The 22,004-nt window shown below is 51.9% G+C and overlaps 2 protein-coding genes across 2 annotated transcripts; one reads left to right on the top strand and one right to left on the bottom strand.

Annotated features, from left to right (window-relative positions):
• Positions 1 to 204: 204 nt before the first annotated feature.
• Positions 205 to 10,671, bottom strand: CCDC43 (coiled-coil domain containing 43). The gene is made up of 5 exons (XM_058820537.1): positions 10,207 to 10,671; positions 5,112 to 5,199; positions 3,030 to 3,165; positions 2,598 to 2,653; positions 205 to 1,388 (listed from the first exon to the last, which is right to left on the bottom strand). Exons 1-5 carry the CDS (start codon positions 10,435 to 10,437, stop codon positions 1,201 to 1,203), a joined length of 699 nt encoding a protein of 232 aa, XP_058676520.1. The 5' UTR covers positions 10,438 to 10,671; the 3' UTR covers positions 205 to 1,200.
• On the top strand, positions 10,590 to 22,004 carry DBF4B (DBF4 zinc finger B). The gene is made up of 11 exons (XM_058820535.1): positions 10,590 to 10,857; positions 12,214 to 12,405; positions 13,813 to 13,863; positions 14,441 to 14,510; positions 15,255 to 15,325; positions 16,035 to 16,071; positions 17,853 to 17,895; positions 18,733 to 18,849; positions 18,989 to 19,115; positions 19,705 to 19,814; positions 20,275 to 22,004. The coding sequence occupies exons 1-11, from the start codon at positions 10,747 to 10,749 to the stop codon at positions 21,533 to 21,535; spliced, it is 2,190 nt and encodes a 729-aa protein (XP_058676518.1). The 5' UTR covers positions 10,590 to 10,746; the 3' UTR covers positions 21,536 to 22,004.

The following is a 22,004-nucleotide window of genomic DNA, read 5'->3' as shown; positions in this document are numbered from 1 at the left end:
TCTCTCTGGGAAGAGAGCCCTGGGGAGCAGCCGAGCTGGTCCAGCTCCCAGGAAAGAGCCCTGAGAAACAGAAACAAGGCATGAATGAAGCTGCATCTGCACCAAGGCAAGCCTTGAGAAATGCTGCTGCTGGGCAAGGGGCCAGCAAGGACACAGAACACATGAATGGCAACATCACTCAGAGGAAATCACTTCTTTGCCAATCAAGATTTATTATTCAAGTCCAAAGATAAAGCAGCTGGAGACTCACACACACACAGCAGCAGCTTGAGGGGGAGGCCTGGCCCTGGAGTCAGGCACGCTGGCAGGGCAGGAGCTCAGCACAGGTCACCCCACAGCAAACAGCACAGAGCCTCAGCCCCTCCTTCCCCCTGAGCTCACAGGGTTAGTGTTCTCCTTCCCCAGCAGGCAACACCACCACAACAAGGCTGGAGCAGCAGGGATGAGCCCTTTGGGGGGAGGAGGAGCATTCAGGACACAGCTGTGCCCAGCAGTGACCCCAGGGCATCCCTGGCTCACCCAGCTTCAGAGCTTCACCCTGGCAACAGCTGTAGAAGTAACAGTCCATGTTCACCCCACAGAACATCAGGGAGCAACATTTTCCACTCTCTGGAGCCTTAAAACTGTGTCAGGAGTGGGGTTTGCTGCTGCTGAGGCCAATGCTCCTGCCTGGGTGGTGTTTCCCTCATCCACAGTCACATCCCTGCAGCTCAGCTGTTTCACACATCTCAGCTCCAGCCCAGCCTGAGCAGGGCTGCAGTGTTGGCCTCAGCAGTGCAAACAGGGATTTGCAAAGACATTTTTCAAGGCTTGTGGCAATGAATTCATGTGTGTGCCCTGGAGCAGCATGTCCTGCTCAAACCTCAAACCACAGCCAGTGCAGGGGCTGCTCCTACACCATGCTCTGCTGCCAGGTGGTCAGAAGTAAAAATGGATCAATTTAACAAGACAGACATAATCACTTCACCCTTCTTTGGTACACAAGCACTGATACCACAAGCACAGGGCACACTGAGTCCAGGAGCTGCTCAGAGATTCTGTTCTGCTATGTAACAAAACAAAACAAAACAAAAAGGAAAAAAAGGCACCACTTTCCAAGACCTGCTCCCAGCCACGTGCCTGGAATTCTTGCTGCTTTTTAAACACACACCATATTCAGAATTAATTTTATCCTTTCAGAGTCCAACTGGAAATCACCAGCTACCGTTTCCGCTCCCCTTTCTGTGTTCGTTTCTTCTCCTTCTCCTTCCTCTCCTGCTTGGCCAGCTTGTCCTTCTCCCTCTGCAGTTTATCCTGCTCTTTCTTCTTCTGGAACTCATCCCTCAGCAGCTCCCGCTCCAGTTTCCTGGCATTCAGCACATCCTCCACGTTGGTGTTTCTGAACAATGCTGGGCAGGGCTAAGGGCTCACAATGCTCTGCCTGAGGGCACCTGTGACACTGCCTGGGCACTTGGGAGGTTTGTTCTACCTCCCCCCTCACCTTCTGACTCCCTGCTTCCTCACCAGGCAGGGATGGAACTGGGCAATGAGGAATGCAGAAAGGAGAAGGAATATCTGGTTGTTTGTCCAACCAGAAAAAACATTCTCTCCTAGAGAAGGAAGGGTCTGGAGCACAAGTGGCAGAGGGAGCTGGGAAGGGGCTCAGCTTGGAGAAAAGGAGGCTTGGGGGGACCTTGTCATTCTCCACAACTCCTTGACAGGAAGGGACAGCCAGGTGGGGGTCAGGCTCTGCTCCCAGGGAACAGAGGGAATAACCTCAAGTTATGCCAGGAGAGGTTTAGGTTGGATATTGGAAAAACTGCTTCATGGAAACGATGGTCAGGCATTGGCATTTGGGGACAGGGGCTAGTGGTGGCCTTGGCAGTGATGGGAGAATGGTTGGACTCAATCCCAGAGGACTCTTTTTCTTTTCCAACCTTAGTGATTCTGGTTTTTTCCTAGAAAAATGAGGTTGCCTACTGCTTCTTAAGACTGATATGTAAAAGTAAATATCAAACCTCTACAAACCTGAAAGGAAGCAAACACCCAGGGCACAGCCTCGAGTGGGTTCAGCTGTGTGTGACATGTCTGAACACATATGTGTACACACATGTGTGCAGACAGACAGGTAAATACATGTTCCCAATAACTTAGCTTTCATATTTAATTATGTGATAAAACCTGCTACCATCTTAAATGTGCCAGCTGGGAGCTCAAGGGTGGTCCCAGTTCTGAGACAGACATGGCCCCTTGGTCCTGCCAACCCTGGGTGTTCAGCTGCCTCAAAGCTTCATTCCTGACAGGATTTCCCTCTCTGGACACCAGTCAACATTAACCTGATGTTCTGGGAGCATTGTCCTTATCAATTAGCATGATCTATGAAATTGAAAAAAGGTGGAAGAGGGAAAGAGGGGAGGAGAAGGCAGTGAATGGCAGGGTTGGTCTGAGTGCTGCACTCTGAGCACACAGACTGTCACTGTCACTGTGAGCAAGGTCAGGGGACACAGAGAGAAAAGCCTATCCCAGGGAGACCAGCACAGGGAGAGAAGGATGGGAAACTCACCATGGAGGCTGCCTGCCTGCCAAGCAGCCTGAGTCACCAGGAACTGAAAGGATACATTTTTCTGATCCAATATTTACAGCTGTTGTCAATCCATCCTGTTCATCCCCACCAGTGAGAGAGTTAAGGAAACACAGCCACCAGTAATGATCTTGTGCTGGGCAGGGAAGAACTCATTCCTCAGCACCACAAAGAGTTAATTTCTAACCCTCCCACTCCACACACTCTCTGTGTAAAGGATTATTTCAGCAGATTTCTCCTGGGAAAGCTGCTGAGGGATGGGGGCACTCAGTGCTCTCCTGCCACACCTGGGCTGGGCAGTGCCACAAACACCCTCCCAGGAGCTCCCATGCTTTGTCCCTGGCAGTTATCATGAAGAAAGACTGCAAATCTTCCCCAGCAGACCCTGCAGAGCTAGGAGAGCATTGTTTGAGGGGGTTTAGAGCAGCTGATGGTTCTCAGAGCCCCCAGCAGTGCAGGAAAAGGATATTCCTCCTCGTCAGTCACGTTGGCATACTGGGCCAGGAGCGCAGCCTTCCTCTGCTTCTCCTCCTGGGACACCTCCTTGGGCTTCACCACTATCCTGGCCTGTTTCTCCATCATGCTGGCAATGGCCTGGACCTCATCTGGCAGCAGAGGAGTGACAGTGTCAGCCCAGGCCACAGACAAGGCCACCAAGCCCCTGGTGTCACTCACTGCCTGCTCCCGTGTCCTGCAGGGGAAATGCACCCACCCAAAGGGAGAGATCTCACCCAAAACCACCCCTGAGCTTTTCCCAAGGGCATCAGTGGTGCTGCTTTGGGAATTCCAGCTGGGATCTGGGAGAGATGGAGCTGCTGAGGAGCCACCACAGGGCTGGGTAGGGCCAGCATGGAGCTGACACCCTGAGGTGACACCCTGAGGTGACAGTGATGGCACCCTGTGCTTCTCTTGGAGGGCAATTCCCTGGGCTGCACCCAGCCACCACCAGACACTGTTGTTATTCCTGGAGCACACACTGTTATTTATTCCTGGAGTAAGGGGAGTTTCACAGTGAAACTGCAATCACTCAGGCTCTGGCTAATGAAAATCCATTTGACTCCACATTCTCTTCTGCTTCAAAGCAGCTTAATAAGTTTATTTAATATGTACTTAACCCCCATCAAAGAGAAATTCTGAAAACCTGAAGTCAGGGATCAGTTCCATGCTCTCCCTTTCTTTCCAACCAAGAGAGATCAACAGCTGATTTACCTTTACCTTACAGATTTACCTTTTAACACTGAAATTCCACTGCCCATTTCCTAAACTGACATCTGGGTTTTGACACCAATTTTTTTTTTCAGTCTGTTAATCACTTATCCTCAGGACTCTTATTCTGAGTGGATCCACACTTCAGTGGGGATTTATCCTTTTATGGAACCCCTCTGATATAATTTCACCCTGGAATTCCATGAATCCACACACACTGTGCTGCCTTTTTAGAACAAGAAAAATCCCTGTGGGTGAGCACTGTCAGGAGCAGCTCCAGCAATCCAAGTCACTTGTCCTCAAGAAGAATTTATTTCATTTAATGCATAGAACAGCATTAACTTCTCCCTGTCCCCAGCCAAAGGTAAGGTGAGGCCAAGAGCAGAATTCCAGGATTTCTGGGGAAAGCCATGGATGCTGGGGCTGATGCAGTGACCAGGGACTGACAACAAGCTCTTTGCAACAAGAAAATGCAAAACCAACAAAAAGCAGGATTTAGACCAAAGGGACATTCCATTGTCACAATCTCCTGTCAGGTCTGTGTCACTGCAATGTCACTGATCCGTGCTTGAAGCACAAATCCTCCCAACTGCACAGGGACCAGGACAAACCTCCCACAGCTGAGGACAAGGGATGGACACAGGCACAGGAAGGAGCAGTGAGAGTTTATCAGCAGCCTCACAGAGCTCCCTCCAACAAGCATTTATGGGGAAAAAGGGAGACCTGGAAGGGAAAATGTTGGAAGAGGAAATGAGGGGGGTGAGCAGCAGCAGCAGGGACAGCTCAGCTCTCACAGGGCACTGCAGTTGGACAAAGCAGCTGCTTTCCAGACTGCCCAGAGAGGAGCAGCACTATTTTTCTATTCCATAATAGCTGCAGTGCCAGCACTGAGCAGAGACAGCTCTGGATGTGCTGGGAAAGGTTTCTGAAAAAAGCACAGAATGGTTCAGGCTGGACCTTAATGACCATGTCATCATCAGAAAAAAAATCCTGTAGGGAAAAAAAAAAACACACAAAAAAAAACCCCACCAAAACCACACACACACACAAAAACCCAAAGAAAACAAAAAACCCAAAACAAAACAAACAAATAACCAAACACCCACCACAAAAAAAAATCAAAAAAAAAAAAAAAAAAAAAAAAACAACAACAGAAGGCAAAAAAAAAACCACAAATAAGAAAAAATTATGAACCTAAAGAGCAGCAAATGCTGGGGCAGCCCAAAGTGAAGCTGCTCCTCCCCAAGCCAGGTGAAAAGAGCAGCAATGGAGTGAGAGGCATTGGTTTAACTCCCAGCAGGACAAACACAAAATTCCCTTTGAGGTGAGGCCCTTAGCACTCTACCTTCTTTCTCCTCTTTGGAATCAACGACCTGGGAGTCAGACCACTTCTCCACAACCTCCCTGCACACATCATTCAAGAGATCTTCTTCCTAGAAAGGGAAAAGAGACTCCTCAGATTTGGAACAGAGTTGGCTGCTTCAAACAGCACCAGTCAGGCAAGAAAAGCAGCAGCTACAGAGGATCTGCAGGCCCAGCTCAGGAACAGCTTTTCAACCCAAATCTGCCTGTGGAACACACACAGGACTCTGGAATGCCTGGGATGTTTGGGCACTGTGCACAGAGACACTGACACACAGTGCAGGGGAATCTCTGCTCCAGTGTGGATCTGCAGGGGAATCTCTGCTCCCACGTGGATCTCCAGGAGAATCTCTGCTCCAACGTGGATCTGCAGGAGAATCTCTGCTCCCACGTGGATCTCCAGGAGAATCTCTGCTCCCAGGTGGATCTGCAGGTGAATCTCTGCTCCCACGTGGATCTCCAGGAGCTTCAGGAGAATCTCTGCTCCAATGTGGATCTGCAGGAGAATCTCTGCTCCAACAGGGGCTCCTCCAGGAGCTTCAGGAGAATTTCTGCTCCCAGGTGGATCTCCAGGGGCTGCAGGAGAATCTCTGCTCCAACATGGATCTCCAGGAGAATCTCTGCTCCCAGGTGGATCTGCAGGAGAATCTCTGCTCCAACATGGATCTCCAGGAGAATCTCTGCTCCCAGGTGGATCTGTAGGAGAATCTCTGCTCCAACATGGATCTCCAGGTGAATCTCTGCTCCAGTGTGGATCTGCAGGAGAATCTCTGCTCCCAGGTGGATCTGCAGGTGAATCTCTGCTCCCAGGTGGATCTTCTTGAGAATCTCTGCTCCAATGTAGATCTGCAGGTGAATCTCTGCTCCCAGGTGGATCTGCAGGGGTTCTGCAGGAGAATCTCTGCTCCCACCTGGATCTCCAGGAGAACCTCTGCTCCAGTGTGGATCAGCAGGAGAATTTCTGCTCCAACAGGGGCTCCTCCAGGAGCTTCAGGGGAATTTCTGCTCCCAGGTGGATCTCCAGGGGCTGCAGGAGAATCTCTGCTCCAACATGGATCTCCAGGAGAATCTCTGCTCCCGGGTGGATCTGCAGGAGAATCTCTGCTCCCAGGTGGATCTGCAGGTGAATCTCTGCTCCCAGGTGGATCTGCAGGAGAATCTCTGCTCCAACATGGATCTCCAGGTGAATCTCTGCTCCAACATGGATCTCCAGGTGAATCTCTGCTCCAGTGTGGATCTGCAGGAGAATCTCTGCTCCCAGGTGGATCTGCAGGTGAATCTCTGCTCCAACATGGATCTGCAGGAGAATCTCTGCTCCAACGTGGATCTCCAGGTGAATCTCTGCTCCAACATGGATCTCCAGGTGAATCTCTGCTCCAGTGTGGATCTCCAGGTGAATCTCTGCTCCCAGGTGGATCTGCAGGAGAATCTCTGCTCCCAGGTGGATCTGCAGGTGAATCTCTGCTCCCAGGTGGATCTCCAGGGGCTGCACTGCTGCCTCCCCATGGTCCCACCACAGAATCTCTGTGGAATCCCCTCCATGGTGCCTGGAGCAGCTCCTGACCCTGCAGAGCTCTCACAGCTTCTCACTCCTCTCTCCAGCTCTGCTCCTGCTCAGAATTTCTCTTTTTCTCTTGCTTAAATTTGTTCCCTAAAGGTGCTGAATGTCTTGGAGCCCATTTGGTATTTGCTCCATGGAACACAGGAGAGGCAAACACCACTGATGGAGGTCACAGAGCTCAAATATTTCCAAACAAACAAGAAATTATTTGGTTTGGCATTCAGTAAATACAGAAAAAAAATCAACCATGAAAAACACAGGTGAGGTGGATTCTGTCTGGTTTAAAAACTAGACAGAAATAGAACTTGATTTTAAATTTCTGGATTAGGAATGGTAGAAAATCCCTGGTGCAAGACATGAGCAGGACTGAGGAACCATGGACATGAGAGGAGATGCCACTGTGTGGTGGTCCCAGGATGAGGGAGAGATGAGAATCTTGACTCCATTTATTATTTTATTATTATTTATAATTTTATTTTATTATATTATTTATGATTTATTATTTTATTATATATATTATATTAAAAATAAATTATATATTAAAACTATACTAAAATAATAGAAGAAAGGATTTAATCAGAAGACTACCAAGGAATAGAAAGGAATAAAATGATAATAAAATCTTGTGATTGGCCATTAATTAAAAACAACCACGAGACCAATCACATATGCACCTGTTGCATTCCACAGCAGCAGATAATTATTGCTTACATTTCATTTCTGAGGCCTCTCAGCTTCTCAGGAGAAAAAGGATTTTTCATAAAATATGTCTGTGACATCACTTGAGATGTCACCTTATTTTAACAGTGTTTGTGAAATTGGAAAAAAAAAATCCCCTATAATTTGTGTATGGAATTCGGAGAAGAGAGTTGGCAAGAAAACCCCCAAATTCACCAAATAAAATACTGTTTCAACAGTCAGCACAGAAATAAGCACATAGTCTAAAAATAAACAAAAAAAGACATTAAAAAAGAACAGACTACAAAGAATAATTATGAAGTCTGAGGGTTCAAGAGACAAAAATGTTTTACAGGAATGGCAGAAAAATCAAAGTGAGCCAGAAACTGCAAATGAGGCTCTGGACTGGAGGGAACCCCACAGCTGCTCAGTCCTGGCAGCAGCACAGAAAGGAAAAGGGGAAACAGCAGAAAGCTGGAATATCAGGAAAGGGGAATATTCCAGCCAGGACACACTTCCCAGGCCTGGAGAGAGCCAGGCACAGCAATGGGGATGGAATGAAGTCTGGTAATTACAGGGAGGTTAATTAACCTCCAGTACTGCAGAGCAGCACTTTGCAAAGACATCTGGCTCCATCCCTCAGCGTGCACCGTTTGCTTCTCAGGCTCTTTCAGGCTCCAAGGCCTGTGGCCATGATATTTTCTGAAAAATCCCTTTGCCAGGATTTTCCTCCTGAGAAGCTGAAGGCCTCAGGAACAAAATGTAAACAATGGCTATCTGCTGCTGTGGAATGCAACAGGTGCATCTGGGATTGCTCTCATGTGGTTGTTTCTAATTAATGGCCAATCACAGTCACCTGGCTCAGACTGTGTGGTCAGTCATAAGATTTTATTATCATTCCATTCCTTCCTTTCCTTTCAAGCCTTCTGATGAAATCCTTTCTTCTATTCTTTTAGTATAGTTTTAATGTAATATATATCATAAAATAATAAATCAGCCTTCTGAAACATGGAGTCAAGATTCTCATCCTGGGACCCCTGTGAACACCACCACACAGTCCCTGTGGGATTTGTGCTCCCACAGTGATATTTGGGAGGAAAACTGAGCAGACAGTTCCCAGCACTACTCATGAGTTAACATTTTACACTATTGTGAAAAATGCCAATCACTTGTTTTTAAAATTTTAAAAGTTTAATAGTAATAAAATGGTTATAAAAATAGTAATACAATTAGAGTAATAATAATTTGGACAAATTGAATTAGGACAATATGAGACAAGAGGGACAAAGTCCGGGTACCTTTTCTGGGCAGCAGGAGCCCAAAAAAGGACCCACGTTAACAAAGGATTAACCCTTAAAAGCAATAGCTTGTTGCATATTCATACACTTCATACATGATGCATAAATTCCATTCAAACACAGGATTCTGTCTGGTCATCATCAACTTCTTCCTCTGAATCCTGACAGCGCCTTCGAGGTGGGAAGAAGTTCATTTCTTCTGATAATGGAGCAATAAATTCCTTTTCTCTGAAAGATTCAGGTGTCCTGTGGCTGCTATCTCAGTGTGAGTCCTTTCTTTAAAAAAGTATCCTACACAGCATTGTTTCTATTTTAACATTTTTTATAACCTAAAACTATATTTAACACAGTACTTAAGAGAATTAATACAGCATTACTTTCTAACACAACACATATAATATTCTTTTTAATATTTGCAAAAAGCCAATCATAAAATACATGCATTTTCCACAACTATGAAACATCCATTTATGAAAAAGCCCGAGACACAAGCACTGTAAAAATCATACAGGGAGGATTAGGAAGAGAAATCCCTCCCTGCACCCTCCTGGCTCCAGGAATCCGGCAGGGCAGAGGGAAGCGCTGCCACCCACGGCTGTTCCTGTCCATCGGGATCCCATTCCTGACAGCCAAGGCGGCTGTGAGCCACCACAGCACCACCCCACACTCCTGGCAGAGGATTTACCATTAAATTCACCTCTCGGTGCCCACCTGGCACTGCCAGACCGCCCAGACTGCGGTGAACCCTGAGCGCTGCACCCAAACCAGGGGATCCCCACGAACAGAACAGGGGGATCCCCTTCCACAGAGCTCCCACCAGCCCGAGGCGGGCACAAACCCCAAACAAGCACCAAAAACCCCACAAGGCTCTCGGGTGGGGGTTAAAAAGCTGCTAATGTGAGTGTCCTCCCAGTAATGTCCTTAAATTCACCTCTCGGTGCCCACCTGGCACTGCCAGACCGCACAGATTGCGGTGAACCCTGAGCGCTGCACCCAAACCAGGGGGATCCCCACGAACAGAGCTCCCAGCAGCCCGAGCCTGGCACAAACCCCCAAACAAGCACCAAAAACCCCACAAGGTTCACGGGTGAAGGTTAAAAACCCCCTGATGTGGGTGACCTCCCAGTAAAGGGGTGACCCGCTCTGGGAAAGGTCCCGGGAATGAGGCAGGAGCAAAGGGAATCCCTGCTCACCCACGGCTGTTCCTGTCCGTCCCAGCCCCAGCGGGATCCCATTCCTGACAGACAAGGCGGGTGTGAGGCACCAGAACCCCAAACCAGCACCCGAAACCCCACAAGACCCTCGGGTGGGGGTTAAAAACCCCCTGCTGTCGGCGTCCTCCCATAAGGGGGTGACCCGCTCCGGGAACGGGGTGATGCCAGGAGCCGCCCCGCCCGTCCTGCTCCCTGTGGAGGCCGCAGCCCCCTCTGTGGGCAGCAGGGGAGCCCCGGCAGGAGCACGACCCAGGAGCACGTTCATCAGCACAAGGAGAACGGGGAGACCCCGCTAGCCCGGTGCGGCGGAGCGACCCCCGCCCTTACCAGGCAGGCGGCCAGCACGGCCCGCAGCGCCTCCAGCCGCTCCTCATCGCTCTCCTCCTCCCGCAGCAGCCCCTCGATGTAGGCGCCGTACACGGCTCGGTCCAGCCCCAGCGCGTCCAGGCGTGCTGCCAGCCATGCCGGGAAGGGCGGCGGCTCCGGGAGCAGCATGGGGGCCGCGATCGGCATCGCCATCGCCATCGACGCCGCGCCCGCCCCGCCGGGCGCCGCCATCTTGGGCCTGCAGAGGGAGGGGACGGCGGCCGCGGCGGGGCAAAATTGTGGCGCCGGCCGGAGAGTAGGCAAGGCGGTCAGGCTCGGTGCGGCCGTGCCCAGACCGGAGCGGCGGGGCCCGGTGTGCCCCGGTGTGCTCGGTGTGCCCTGTGTACCCCCTGCGCCACCTACGCCTTTAACACAGCTTCTCCTTTCCCCGCAGAGCGGCTTCGCGGGGAGCGGCGCGTCCCTTCGCGGCCGCCGTGCGGGGCGGGGCGGGCGGCGGAATTTAAACACGGACAAGCGGCGGGCTCCAAGCCGGGCAGGGCCATGGCTGGCACGTCTTCCCCTCGGCCCCTCCGCGGGCAGTCCTTCTACCTGGACCTGCCCAGCGGCCGCGGCGCCCGGTACCTGGCGGAGGCCATCGGGCGGCTCGGCGGGGTGAGCTCGGGTCGGGCCTGTGAGAGGCTGGGGGTGACCCGGGACTGCGGGGGGCTCTAGGGGAGTGCCTTGGGATGGCCTCGCCCCTTTTCTAACTCTGCTCATTTTTTAATGTTTCCTGGGTTTTATGTTTCTCCGATGAGTCTGTTCCCTCCCCGGCTGCCCCACAGTGGGGCTGGTGGGGATCGCCCCTGTCCCCGCGCTCCGGCCCTCGGGGCTCCCTGGGCTCGGCACCGGCCTTTCGTTCCCGACATTCCGGCTGTTCTGGCCCTTTCCTCCCAAAATTCCAGGTGTTTTGGCTTTTCCCTCCCGACATTCCGGGTGCTTTGGCCTTTCCCTCCCAGCATTCCAGGTGTTCCAGGTCAGGCCAGCCCTGGAAGATCTGGTGTGTGTTTCTGCTTCCCTCCTGCCCTGTTGTCTGTTGAGCTGCTTGCCCGGTTGTTCCCTTTCTCCTTTATTTTTCTAAAGCTGGTTATGTTCTTCTGGGTACAGAACCTCTTTCCCTCCCAACATTCCAGGTGCTTTGGCCTTTCCCTCCCAACATTCCAGGTGTTCCAGGTCCAACCAATGCTGGTGTGTGTGTGTGTTTCATCTCTGCTTCCCTCCTCCCTCTGTGGAGCTGCTTGCCCTGTTGTTCCTTTTCTCCTTTATTTTTCTAAAGCTGGTTATGTTCTTCTGGGTACAGTACCTCTTTCCCTCCCAATATTCAAGGTGTTCCAGCTCCAACCAGTGCTGGAAGGATTGATGTGTGTGTGTTTCATCTCTCTGCTTCCCTCCTGCCCTGCTGTCTGTGGAGCTGCTTGCCCGGTTGTTCTTTCTCCTTTATTTGTCAAAAACTGGTTATTTTCTCCTGGGGACAGAGCTCCTTTCCCTCCCAACATTCCAGCTGTTCTGGCTTTTCCCTCCCAACATTCCAGGTGTTCCAGATCAGGCCAGTGCTGGAAGGACTGCTGTGTGTATGTGTTTCATCTCTCTGCTTCCCTCCTCCCTCTGTGGAGCTGCTTGCCCAGTTGTTCCCTTTCTCCTTTATCTTTCTAAAACTTGATACACTCTCTGAGGACAGAGCTCCTCCAAGCTGATCTATGATATCCAGGTTGTTTTCCTCAAATGTTGGGGTTTTTTTTTCTGAAAGCGCTGCAGGTGACAGAGTCCTGGATGTCTGGATCTGAATTTCTGGGGTTTATTTGCAGTGAATCTCTAGGGCATCACAGGATCTCCTGGTTGGTATGGAATGAAAGAAGGAATAGGAATGTGTATATTCCTGCTGTGTGTGGGTTGAGCCCAGCTTTGTTCAGCAGAACTCTGCCAGCTCAGGGTCAGGCCCTTGCAGAGCTGCTGTGTTCTGTCTCTCTGCAGGTGACAGAAAGCTTCCTCAGCAAAGAAGTCACCTGTGTGGTGTCCAGCAACAGAGAGGCCAAGAGGAACCAGCCCAGGGCTCGGGAGGAGAAGCAGAACAACCCAACTGCAGAAAGAACAAAATCCACGAGCTCAGTGCCTGCTGTCCCCAAAGGAACCCCAAACAGAGCTCACCAGAAGCCACCCTACACTGTAAGAGCTACAAGGGTTTGTCCAAAGACACCACACATTGTAAGAACTACAAAGGTTTTGTCCAAGGGGGCTGCAGGGCAGAATCTGGGGACAGTTTTGGAAGGTGGAGTTGTTTCTGCTCTGAGCAAATATTCTGTGTGGTTTTTTCCCTGCTCTGTTCTTGTTTCCCTGGCTGTCCTTATCCATACTCTGGTATTTTGTGTCTGCCATCATTGTGCATGTCACAGATTTGGGCTGTAATCAAGGAAATCTGGAATGGCAGAGGATGTGGAGGCCATGGCTGGTTCCCAGAGGTGTAGTGAGAAAAAACAGAAATATAGACAGAGAAAAGCATTGCAGACTCTGGGTAGTCACAGGGCAAGGCCCCTGTACCCTGGAGGAGATCCATGAGGGTCTCATGCAGGAAGGGGCTTCTCCTGGTCCCATTTTTCTCCTGGTCCCATTTGCCTGTTGGAGCTGGGCTTTCTGCTCACAAATCCTTGTGGCCAAGCTCCAACATCCCACCTGGAATGTGGTGTCTGGGGAAAAGCAGCTGCCCCAGCCCAGGCCTGGGGAATCTCTGCCAGCTGGAGCAGAAGCACCTGCAGTGGGAATGCTGAGCTGCAGAGTTCTCTCCCAGTTTTTGTCCCCTGTCCTGGCTCCCAGCACTGTCCCTTGTCTTACAAAGAGCTGACCCAATCTGCTGAGGCTGTTGGCTCAGTTCCCAGGATGTTCCTAACCCTGGCCAACATCTTGAGATGCCTGGAGAGCAGGGGGACCTGATCTTTCTACAACTCCCTGATAGGAGGTTGTAGCCAGGTAGGGCTTGGTCACTTCTCCTGGGTAACAAGTGACAGGACAAGAGGAAACAGCCTCAAGCTGTGCTGGGCAGGTTTAGATTGGATATTAGGGAAAACAACTTCATGGAAAGGGTTGTCCAACCCTGGCACAGCTGCCCAGGCCAGTGGTGGAGTCCCCATCCCTGCAGGGATTTAAAAACTCAGTGGATGTGGCACCTGGGGACATGGGTCAGTGGTGACCTTGGCTATACTGGGGAGGAGTTGGACTTGACCTTACAGAGCTTTTCCAGCCTGAACAATTCCATGATGCAGCAGGCACTTTCCAAACTAAATTGCTGCTCACTCTGGAGCTTTCATTTCCCTGCTGGTCAATAATTCCAAGCCTTGGCTGCTGCTGGTGGTGCAGTTGAGTGGTTCTGTCTGCAGTTTGCATTCTCTGAAAGGCTCTCTGGACTAGCAGAGTGTGGGGATCCCCAGGGGTTGTTGCTCTCCAGTTCTTTGGGGATTGTTGCTTTCCAGCTCTTTGGTCATCCCCAGGGATTGTTGCTCTCCAGCACTTTGGGCATCCCCAGGGATTGCTGCTCTCCAGCTCCTTGCCATGACCTGTTCATGTCTCCTCTCTCCACAGGCACTGCTGAGCAGGGGAAAGGAGCTGCTGAACAAGGCCATGAAGAACCAGGTGAGCAGCCTTGGATGGGCTCTGCTAGGGCTGGGTGTGCTCAGAGCTCTGCTGAGCACAGCAGAACCAGTGCCAGCCTTCCTGCAGAGCCCCTGGCCTGCTGACAGAGCAGATCCTGGGGCTGGGAAAGGCACAAAGCAGTTGCCTGTGGCCTGCAGGAGGTTGTGTAGTGCTCCTGGTCACTATTTCTGGAGCCATGGCATCCAGTGTTACACCTCTGATACCTCTCCCAGCCAGCTGGGTGCTCAACACAAGAGAATTATTAACACTAGGCCTGTTGTTAGATGAATTTTTAGCCTAAAAAGAACTGAAAGTAATGTAGCTGGGGCAAAATGCTCCCCTGCAGTCGTTTCCCCAGATAAATCTCAGTGCCCACTTAAAAGCTCATGCTGATTAAATAAACACCTGCCCAAGGTGCTGCTGTTAATTTGGGATGGATAAAGCATGAGCTCCATCCTTTACTGCTGTGCCCTGATTTCTGTAGCAGCCACACTCTGTCAGCTGGGCAGCAGGAAGGGCTCTGAGCTCAGTTTAGAGCTGAGCTTTGAGCTGGGCTTTGCCAAACCTCTCTGTGCAGGACACCTGCAGTGGCAGCAGCATCCTCGCCAACGCTCGCCTGTGGGGAGTCCAGATCCTGCATGTGGATGGTATCCTTCACTGTGGGCTGCAGGAGCCTGCTGGGAATGAGGGGTTTTGGAGACAGGTGGAGCAGAAGGGATGGAAGAAAAGTAGAACAGAAGGAAGAAATTGCAAGCAAATCTCCTGGAGTGATGCCATGCTGGCCTGGCTGAGTGATGCCATCCTGCCCTCAAACACATTTGTGTGTACAGAATGTGCCACTGTCACATTTGCAACAGCAAGCACCTTGTCATCTACTGAAGGTGGAACATTAGGAAAATTTGTTCCAAAAAGACTGTTTTTATTAATTAACCTGGAAGTACAATCATGAAAAGGGCAGGATTTGATCTGGTTTAATTAGGAAGTGCTGGTGTTTGAGGACCTGTTCTGGAAGGCACCTCCTGTCCCCATGATGGATGGGGAGGGGGTGATGGGAAAGGCAGATGGTGGAGCTCTGATACTAAGAATAGGTGTGGAGTAAAAGGTTCCTGAGTGTCTGGTGACAGTGACATACAGCTGTGGCTGAGCCTGTCTGGTTCCTGTCCCTGGGCTCTGCTCTGTGTGCTGCACAGCTCCTGCCAGTGTCTCCTTCCTGCAGAGCCCCAGCAGCCTCCAGCTCTGCCAGAGAGCACACAGAGGGGCTCAAAATGTTCTCTTGGACCATTCCTGCAGGCTCCAGCTTTTCCCAGTGTATTAGGGGGGTGGGCTGCACTCTGAGGGAACAGCTCCTTTCCCTGGCTCAGCTTTGGCTCTTTGACATCCCACCTGCACAGAAATGTTGTCCTATGCCCAGCAGCTGCTGCGAGCCATCTCAGGAGCAAGGAAGCAGTGCCAGCAGACAGAGGTAACAATTTACCTTCAGCCAATTGCAGCAGTTCAGGGTTTGGACAGTTCCTGTAGCAGCTTCAGTGCCAGTGGGGCAGTCAGGGGGATGCTGGATCCAATCTGGTGCTTGTGTTAGTGGTGAAGATGAAAAAAATCAAAGAATATAAAGTTGGGGGTAAATCCAGCTGAGAATGAGGCAGCTGTTGCTAAATATCAGCATTCATAGCACAGCTAATGCTGACTTTAACCCTAAGGGTCATGGTTTAACCCCAAATGGCAACTCAGCCCCACACAGCCGCCCTCTGGGATCCTCTGGGATGGGAGAGCAAAAGTGAGAAAGCTCATGAATTGAGATAAAGGTGATTTAGTTAGGAAAGCAAAAACCACACACACAAGCAAATCAAAGATGATGATGATGATGTGGGTGCTACACTGGCTCACCAAAGGATTGGTTAATGCATTGGAGAGGTCAGAGGGAAGGTGGGATGTAAGGATAGAGCATGGCAGCCTTTATTAAATAATTATATTTCATATATTTAATTTAGTAAATAATTATATTTAATATAATACTATATTATTAACCTAGTATTTCAGCTAACCCTGGGTAATTTGGGAGGCAGAATGAGGGGAGGTGCTCTGGGTGGTACAGGAGCTCTGAAATGGTGGGTGAGGCTGCTGCAGCTCTGCTTGTGCTGCTCCCATTCTGAATGTGTCCCTTTTTCCTCTAGGTGAAATGCCCTGCCTCCAAATCCAAAATTCACAGAGGTAAGGCCTGGAAGTTTTGCTGCTGTTTATGCTCAGACGTGGAGCTGCTTGGAGAAGCTCCATTTAGAATTTGAAATGCATCAAAACCTTTGGCAATCCCAAAATATGCCAACTCTTTAGGCAGTTCCCCTTGAATGGGCTCTGTTACTCCTTGTTGGAGTCTGGCTGCAGCCTCCCAGGACAGCTGAGGATCTTTGATGTCACAGTGTGTTTCAAAATCCTAAAAACCCTTTGCTGCCAGCTCCCAGAACAGAGAGAACAGTTCTGCTCGTTGAATCCAGCAGCTTCAGGGAGGTTTTGAGGAATAATGCATCCTGCAGAGGAGAGCGTGTTCCTCCCAGCCCACTCACTTCTGCTAGGCTGAGATGTGCTGCTGAGACACCGAGCTGGGGATGGCTCTGGCAGGCAGGAGGGAGGGGGAACAGCCAGGTTTTCATCTCATCTCATCTGCAATTAGACAGAAATTGGGGCTGAAATTGGCACTGCTGACGTCAGCTGGGTCTGCGACTTGTGTCAGTTTGGAGCAGGCTCCAGCCTGGGTGGTGTGTGAGACACACTTGGGAGTTATTTCCCAGTTTGGGGTGCTGAAGAAAGGCTCAAGAAGCTGTTGGATGTCTCAGATTGTGCCTGCAAGCTCTGAGATCTGCTCTGAGGTCTCACAGTGGCATCAGAGCCATTGCTGGGATCACTCACCCATCTGAGCTGGATCTGGGGCCTCTCTCTCAGAAGTGCTGAGCATTTGGCAGTGTTTGCATGGAAAAAACTTGATCCTGTACTGAAATAGCAGCTCCAGTGACGTGGCAGCACATTTGAGGCAAGCAGAGGGTGAGGCTGGTGAGGACAGGTGGGCTCAGCCTTTCTGGGGAAGGAGGGTGAAATATCTTTGGGAAAAAATAGCATTGAGTGCCAGGATCACGAGAAAACAAAACTCCTCGCCCTTCAGAGACCATGAGGGAGGCAGGAGAGGCTTGGTTTCAGGGTCAGGCAGATGCCTTGTGGGAACACCTTGGTGTTTTTTGTTTCTTAGCCAGATCAGGACTCAGGTTTCCAAGGTGAGCGTAATGTGAGTGGAACCTGCAGAACAGGAGGGACCTTGGAACCTCCCCTCCCAGCCTGGCTCTGAAAACATTTTCCCTCAGTGCTCTGCTGAGGCTCTTTTGCTCTGTCCTTGCTCTCCAAAGGAAGCAAAGCTGCTTTGGGAGCTGAGCAGAGGCCAGATCCTGCTCTCGAGCAGTGTCCTGTTGCCAGGCTTGGCTGGCTGCACCTTGGTTTGTCTCCAGCATCTCTTGCTGCTTTGACATCCCCATCCTGGTCTGAGCCAGGCTGATGAGCCAGGTTCTGCACTTGAGGCAGGGTGAATGGAGGAAAAGGAGCTGGAAGTTGTTGCGGCTGCTGCAGTTCCTGAGTTCCCTCCTCATACTCAGTGACACATTGTGGGGGGATTGTGTGACAATTTTTGGGGCTGGAATCAGAAAGCTCAGGGTTAGGTCAGTGGCTGTGTGGCTGAGGAGGCATTAAAGATGTGAGGGGATGGCTGGATACCCTTCCAAAGGTGGAAATGTCCCATGGTTGGGCTGCCTGGGGTTTGCTCACCCCACTGCAAACTTGGACCAGGGCTGTTGGGGTCACCCAGAGATGTTTTGTCTGTGCTTGGCCACCACTTGGCATTCACCAGAGCCAGAAGTTGTGATACACTCAGCTCTGGAGCCCAGTTCTGTTGGGGAATGAGTGTCTTAATAGGGAATTTGGCCAGGAAAACTAACCAGGTTTCTCTCTGGCAGGAAAATTGAAGCCCCCTTTTCTGAAAGTTGAAGACCAGAGCAGGTAAATGAGACCTTTCTAAATATCCTACCCTAAAACCTAAAGCCTCTCCTTCCCTGGTTTCATTCCTGCCCATGAGGCTGTCCTGGCTTCTGTGCAGAGCCTGTTCCACTCTGGGAATTGATTCTCTCCTAGAGGGAGGCAGATGGAGTTTAGAGAAACAATCCAGGTGTCTTGTGTGTCAGGGAGAAAAAAGGTGTCAAACGAGACTTGACAGCAGTTTCCTTCCTTGCTCACATTCCCTGTGTGATCCTCAGCAGGTCACTTAATCCACCCTCAGCAGAGAGGAGTGAGATTGAAGCACAGGAGGTCAGGGCCTGTAACTTGAGGCCAGCCTTGGGCACAGGGGACCTGATCCCTGTGGTGTTTCTGAGGAGTTTGTAACTCTACCAGCATCCACGGGGCCAATTAATTATTCCAAAGGCAACATTGAAGGCATCTCAATTAAGAGTCAGATATTGGGGTTTACATCTGCATGCAGTGAAGTGTGAGGGGAGAAATGTGGGAATCAAAACCTTCCTGTACAGTGAGGTAGCTGGAAATGCTGCACTGCTGTGAGCTGGGACAAAAAATGGAATTTGGGCTGAGCAGGCAAATTTGCCTTCTGTCCAAAACATTGGGGCTGTTACTGGGAGCTGGTTTTAACACTTTAAATGTGTTCAATGGAATGAGAATTTCATTCTCATGTGAAATCAGAAATGGGAACTCTGGCACAGCCCCTGGAGAGCACTGGGCACCACCTCACCATGAATGAGGTGGCACCTTGAGCCCCTCCAGGCTGCAGGAGGGACAGCTCTGAAGCCTTGCCATGACTCTGATGTCCTGATCTGCTGCTTCCAGGCAATTCAGGCCCTTCCATCACCAATTCCAAAGCTTTCCTGCCCTCAACTTCCTGGCACCCAAAAGCTCCAGCCCATTTGAGCCTCTGAAAAGCCTCTCCAGTTCCTGCCAAGCCAGGTAGGCTGCAGCTCCTTTTGTGTTTAACCCTGCTCACTGCTGGTTCCTGGGCTCTGGGAGCCACCAGCCTTTGGGTGTGGGCACAGGGAGCCCTGTGCTGTCCCTGCCAGGCAGGGTGACCCTGTGCTGTCCCTTGCAGGGGTGCTGAGGGTTGTGCCCTGCACAGCACTGGGGGGAAGAGCCCTCGTTCCGCACACGTCACCGTGCCCAGGAAAAGGAGGGGGTTCTGTGAGTGCTGCCAAGAGACCTTTGAAGAGCTGCAGAAGGTAAAGGTTCCCCTGGGAGCTGGTTCCTTGCAGGAGTTGTGGGGAGCACTCAGAGGCTTTGTTAATTGTGTCATGCTCGTTAGCACTGTGAGCCCCTTTGGGAGGAATTGCTGCATCCAGCAGGATCTGCCTCTGAGCTGGGAATGTGGTCAGAGCACAGGGGGTTTGAAGGTTGATTTGAAGGTTGGAGCACATGCTCCTCTCTTGGGGTGCCAGAGCCTCAAGGATCATCCTGCTGCATGATCCATAAGGTGAAGAGTCTGTTCCATGGGGCACCAGCAGATTGGAAAGGTGAGATGAGATTTTTTTAGGTGCCAAGCAAGGGGGCTTTCAGAGCCCAGCTGTTAGTGCCAGACAATGGTGGTGGAGTCTGCTGCTGGGGAGGAAATGGGAAATTCCTGTGGGCTTCTCTTGGATCCAGACACAGCCTCCTCATCAGCAGGAGCATGGAACAGGACACTGTGTGTTCCCAAACCTGGCAGACATTGCCTCTGTCCCTTTGCCCTCTGGTCTCTTAGGCTGTGGGAAGTGCAAATTCCCCTCCTGGCAAAGCTGTGAGTGTTGTTAAAGGGTCTCTGCCACCTTCCAGCATCTCCAGAGCCCCCAGCACCAGAGGTTTGCCCAGGACAGCTCCCGGTACATCCCTGTGGACCGTGTCATCTCCCAGCTCACCAACAGCTTCCTGGAGGGCTCAGCCAAGTAAGTCTGGGGATCTGGGAACTCCTGGAGCCCAAAGGCAGCAGACATCCATGGAATGGGGTGCCTGTGCCTGAAGCAGGACCAACTTGGTACCTCCTGGGCAAATTTCAGACAAACAATGGGAGATGTTCCTGCATTTCCATGGGGTTTCTCCTTCAGGGAACTCTCCATGGACTCCTGGTGCCTCCTAAATTAGAAAGGGCAGCTGAGCCTTCCTCTTCTGTCCCTGCTGCTCTGTAGCCCCCCTGTGCCTGGGCACTGGGCTGAGGAGCCTGAGCTCCCTTGTGCTGCCCATCTCTGCCAGCAGCAGAGTCATTGTGAGCCTCAGCAGGCTAAAACTGCTTCCCTGTTCCTGAGCAAGGGCTGCAAACACCCTGCAGTGCAGGAGAGAGGTTTTTTCTCCCTGGGGGGAGTGTTTGTGGCTGGGGCTGGGTGAGCATTAACTGATGGTTCCTCCCAGGGTGCCCTGGTCCTGCCTGGCAGATGAACGTGTGGTGCCTCAAGCACACAGCACTGGAGGAATGAAGCTGCTGCCAGCTGAGCTGGGAGAGGAAGGGGAGCAGCCTGAGCAGGATGCTGTGGAGCTGCTAACAGATACAGAGCTGGATCATGGCCTGAAGACCCAGGGACATTCCCCCTGCCTACCCAGGGACAGGGTCACAGATCCCACAGGAGGAGGGGACTTGTCAAAGCCCAGCTCCCTGCAGCTGCCAAGGGGAGCACGGCTCAGCAGAGGGGTCTGTGCTGCCCATGGTGCCATGGGGGAGGCTGGGCTGGGGGCTTCGGGTTTAGATTTGGCTCCTGAGCTGGGCTGGGGGCCTCATGCATCACCCACTCCTGTCAGAGAGGCAGTGGCTTCAAGTGAACCTGTCAGCCACCCTCCCCAAGGCCAGGCTGCCTCCAGGAAGCGCCAGCTGTGCTCCAGACACAGCTCCCAGGGGGCAAAGAGGCCCAGGCTGGAGCTGGGTTCTGGCCTGTCCCCCCTGGGTGAGCAGATGGAGCTGGTGGGTGCTGGGATGGGGGCACAGGGTGCAGGGCAGGTGTCTGAGCCAGCCCTGCCTGCCTTGGGGAGGGCTGGCAGCCTGCCCCTGGGCACAGAGCTCTCCAGCAGACCTCACAGCTGCCTTGCTTTGGATCTGTGCCTGTGTCAGAGCCCTGGGGGCCCTGTATCCCAGCCAGCATCCTCAGGAGCAGTGGCTGCAGGTTGGGATGCTGGGCAGGCAGCTGCAGCCAGCGCTGTCACTGAGCGTGGCCGGAGCAGGGACAGTGACAGCACGCCCAGGGATGGGAGCAGGCCTGCTCTGGAGGGCACAGCGAGCAGGACCAGCTGCCCTGCTGGCTGCCTGCCCTCTCCCACACTGCCCCTGGCTGCAGCCAGATGTTGCTGCTGTGTCAGGGCAGCACAAGCAGCAGCCCCTGGAGCTCCCGGTGTCCTCCCGCCTCCTCCCCAGCGCCCCCAGGCTGCTCCCGGCTCCAGCAGGGGCTCCTCGGGGTCAGACTGGGGTGTGCAGCTCCTCCCGGCTGTCCCGGGCTGCAGGATTCCAGCTGTGGGCAGGGATTTGCTGCAGGTGCAGCCCCAGGGCAGGGTGAGGGACAGCGGGTACGAGTCCCAGCTCTGCTCCGTGCTCAGGGAGGCGGAGCTGGACAGGAGCTGCAGGAACTGCTGCACTGAGACACGAGGAGCCTCTTTCCCCATCCTTGGAACGTTGTTTGGCAGCTAAAAGCATCTCCAGGCTGCTCTGTGGAGCCTCAGTGGGAGCTGGGATGGGATTCACCAAGGCACCCTCTGTGTCAGGAGCAGGAGGGCCATCCAAGAGTGAGGACAGCACTGGCAGCCTGGGCAGCTCTCCTGGTGGGAATTGGTGGGGATGCAGTGGCTTCCTTGGCTGTGATCTTCCCTCCTCTCTGCTGGCCACGTTCAGAGCCAGCAGATTCCTTACAAGACTCATCACTGACCCAGTGGTGCCTCTGGAAGTGTCCACCCAACATCTGTGTGCTCCTTACCCTTCCAGAGTTCTTCCTCCCACATGGTCCCCAGAGCTGCAAAGACTTGTGAGAGAAGGGTCATGGGGATGAGATTTGTGCTCTTGTGATCTGGGTGTTATCTTTATATATTTTCAGGTGGTTTTAACTTGTTTGGGTATTTTTTTACAAACTTTTGAACTTTTGAAATAAAATGGAGGGATGAGA

The sequence above is a fragment of the Ammospiza caudacuta genome, chromosome 27 (genome assembly GCF_027887145.1).
Source record: "Ammospiza caudacuta isolate bAmmCau1 chromosome 27, bAmmCau1.pri, whole genome shotgun sequence".
Classification (NCBI taxonomy): domain Eukaryota; kingdom Metazoa; phylum Chordata; class Aves; order Passeriformes; family Passerellidae; genus Ammospiza; species Ammospiza caudacuta.
This window is presented reverse-complemented; position numbering and strand designations above follow the sequence as displayed.

Bases quoted from the DNA above. Each gene is read 5' to 3' on its own strand.
- CCDC43 (XM_058820537.1), bottom strand. From the start codon at position 10,437: ATGGCGGCGCCCGGCGGGGCGGGCGCGGCGTCGATGGCGATGGCGATG. The intron at 3,166-5,111 runs GTAGAGTGCTAA...CTCTGCTGCCAG, and splicing joins TTCCAAAGAGGAGAAAGAAG to ATGAGGTCCAGGCCATTGCC. The intron at 2,654-3,029 runs ATATCCTTTTCC...TAACTCTCTCAC, and splicing joins AACGTGACTGACGAGGAGGA to TGGTGGGGATGAACAGGATG.
- DBF4B (XM_058820535.1), top strand. From the start codon at position 10,747: ATGGCTGGCACGTCTTCCCCTCGGCCCCTCCGCGGGCAGTCCTTCTAC. The intron at 10,858-12,213 runs GTGAGCTCGGGT...GTCTCTCTGCAG, and splicing joins CCATCGGGCGGCTCGGCGGG to GTGACAGAAAGCTTCCTCAG. The intron at 19,116-19,704 runs GTAAAGGTTCCC...GCCACCTTCCAG, and splicing joins CCTTTGAAGAGCTGCAGAAG to CATCTCCAGAGCCCCCAGCA.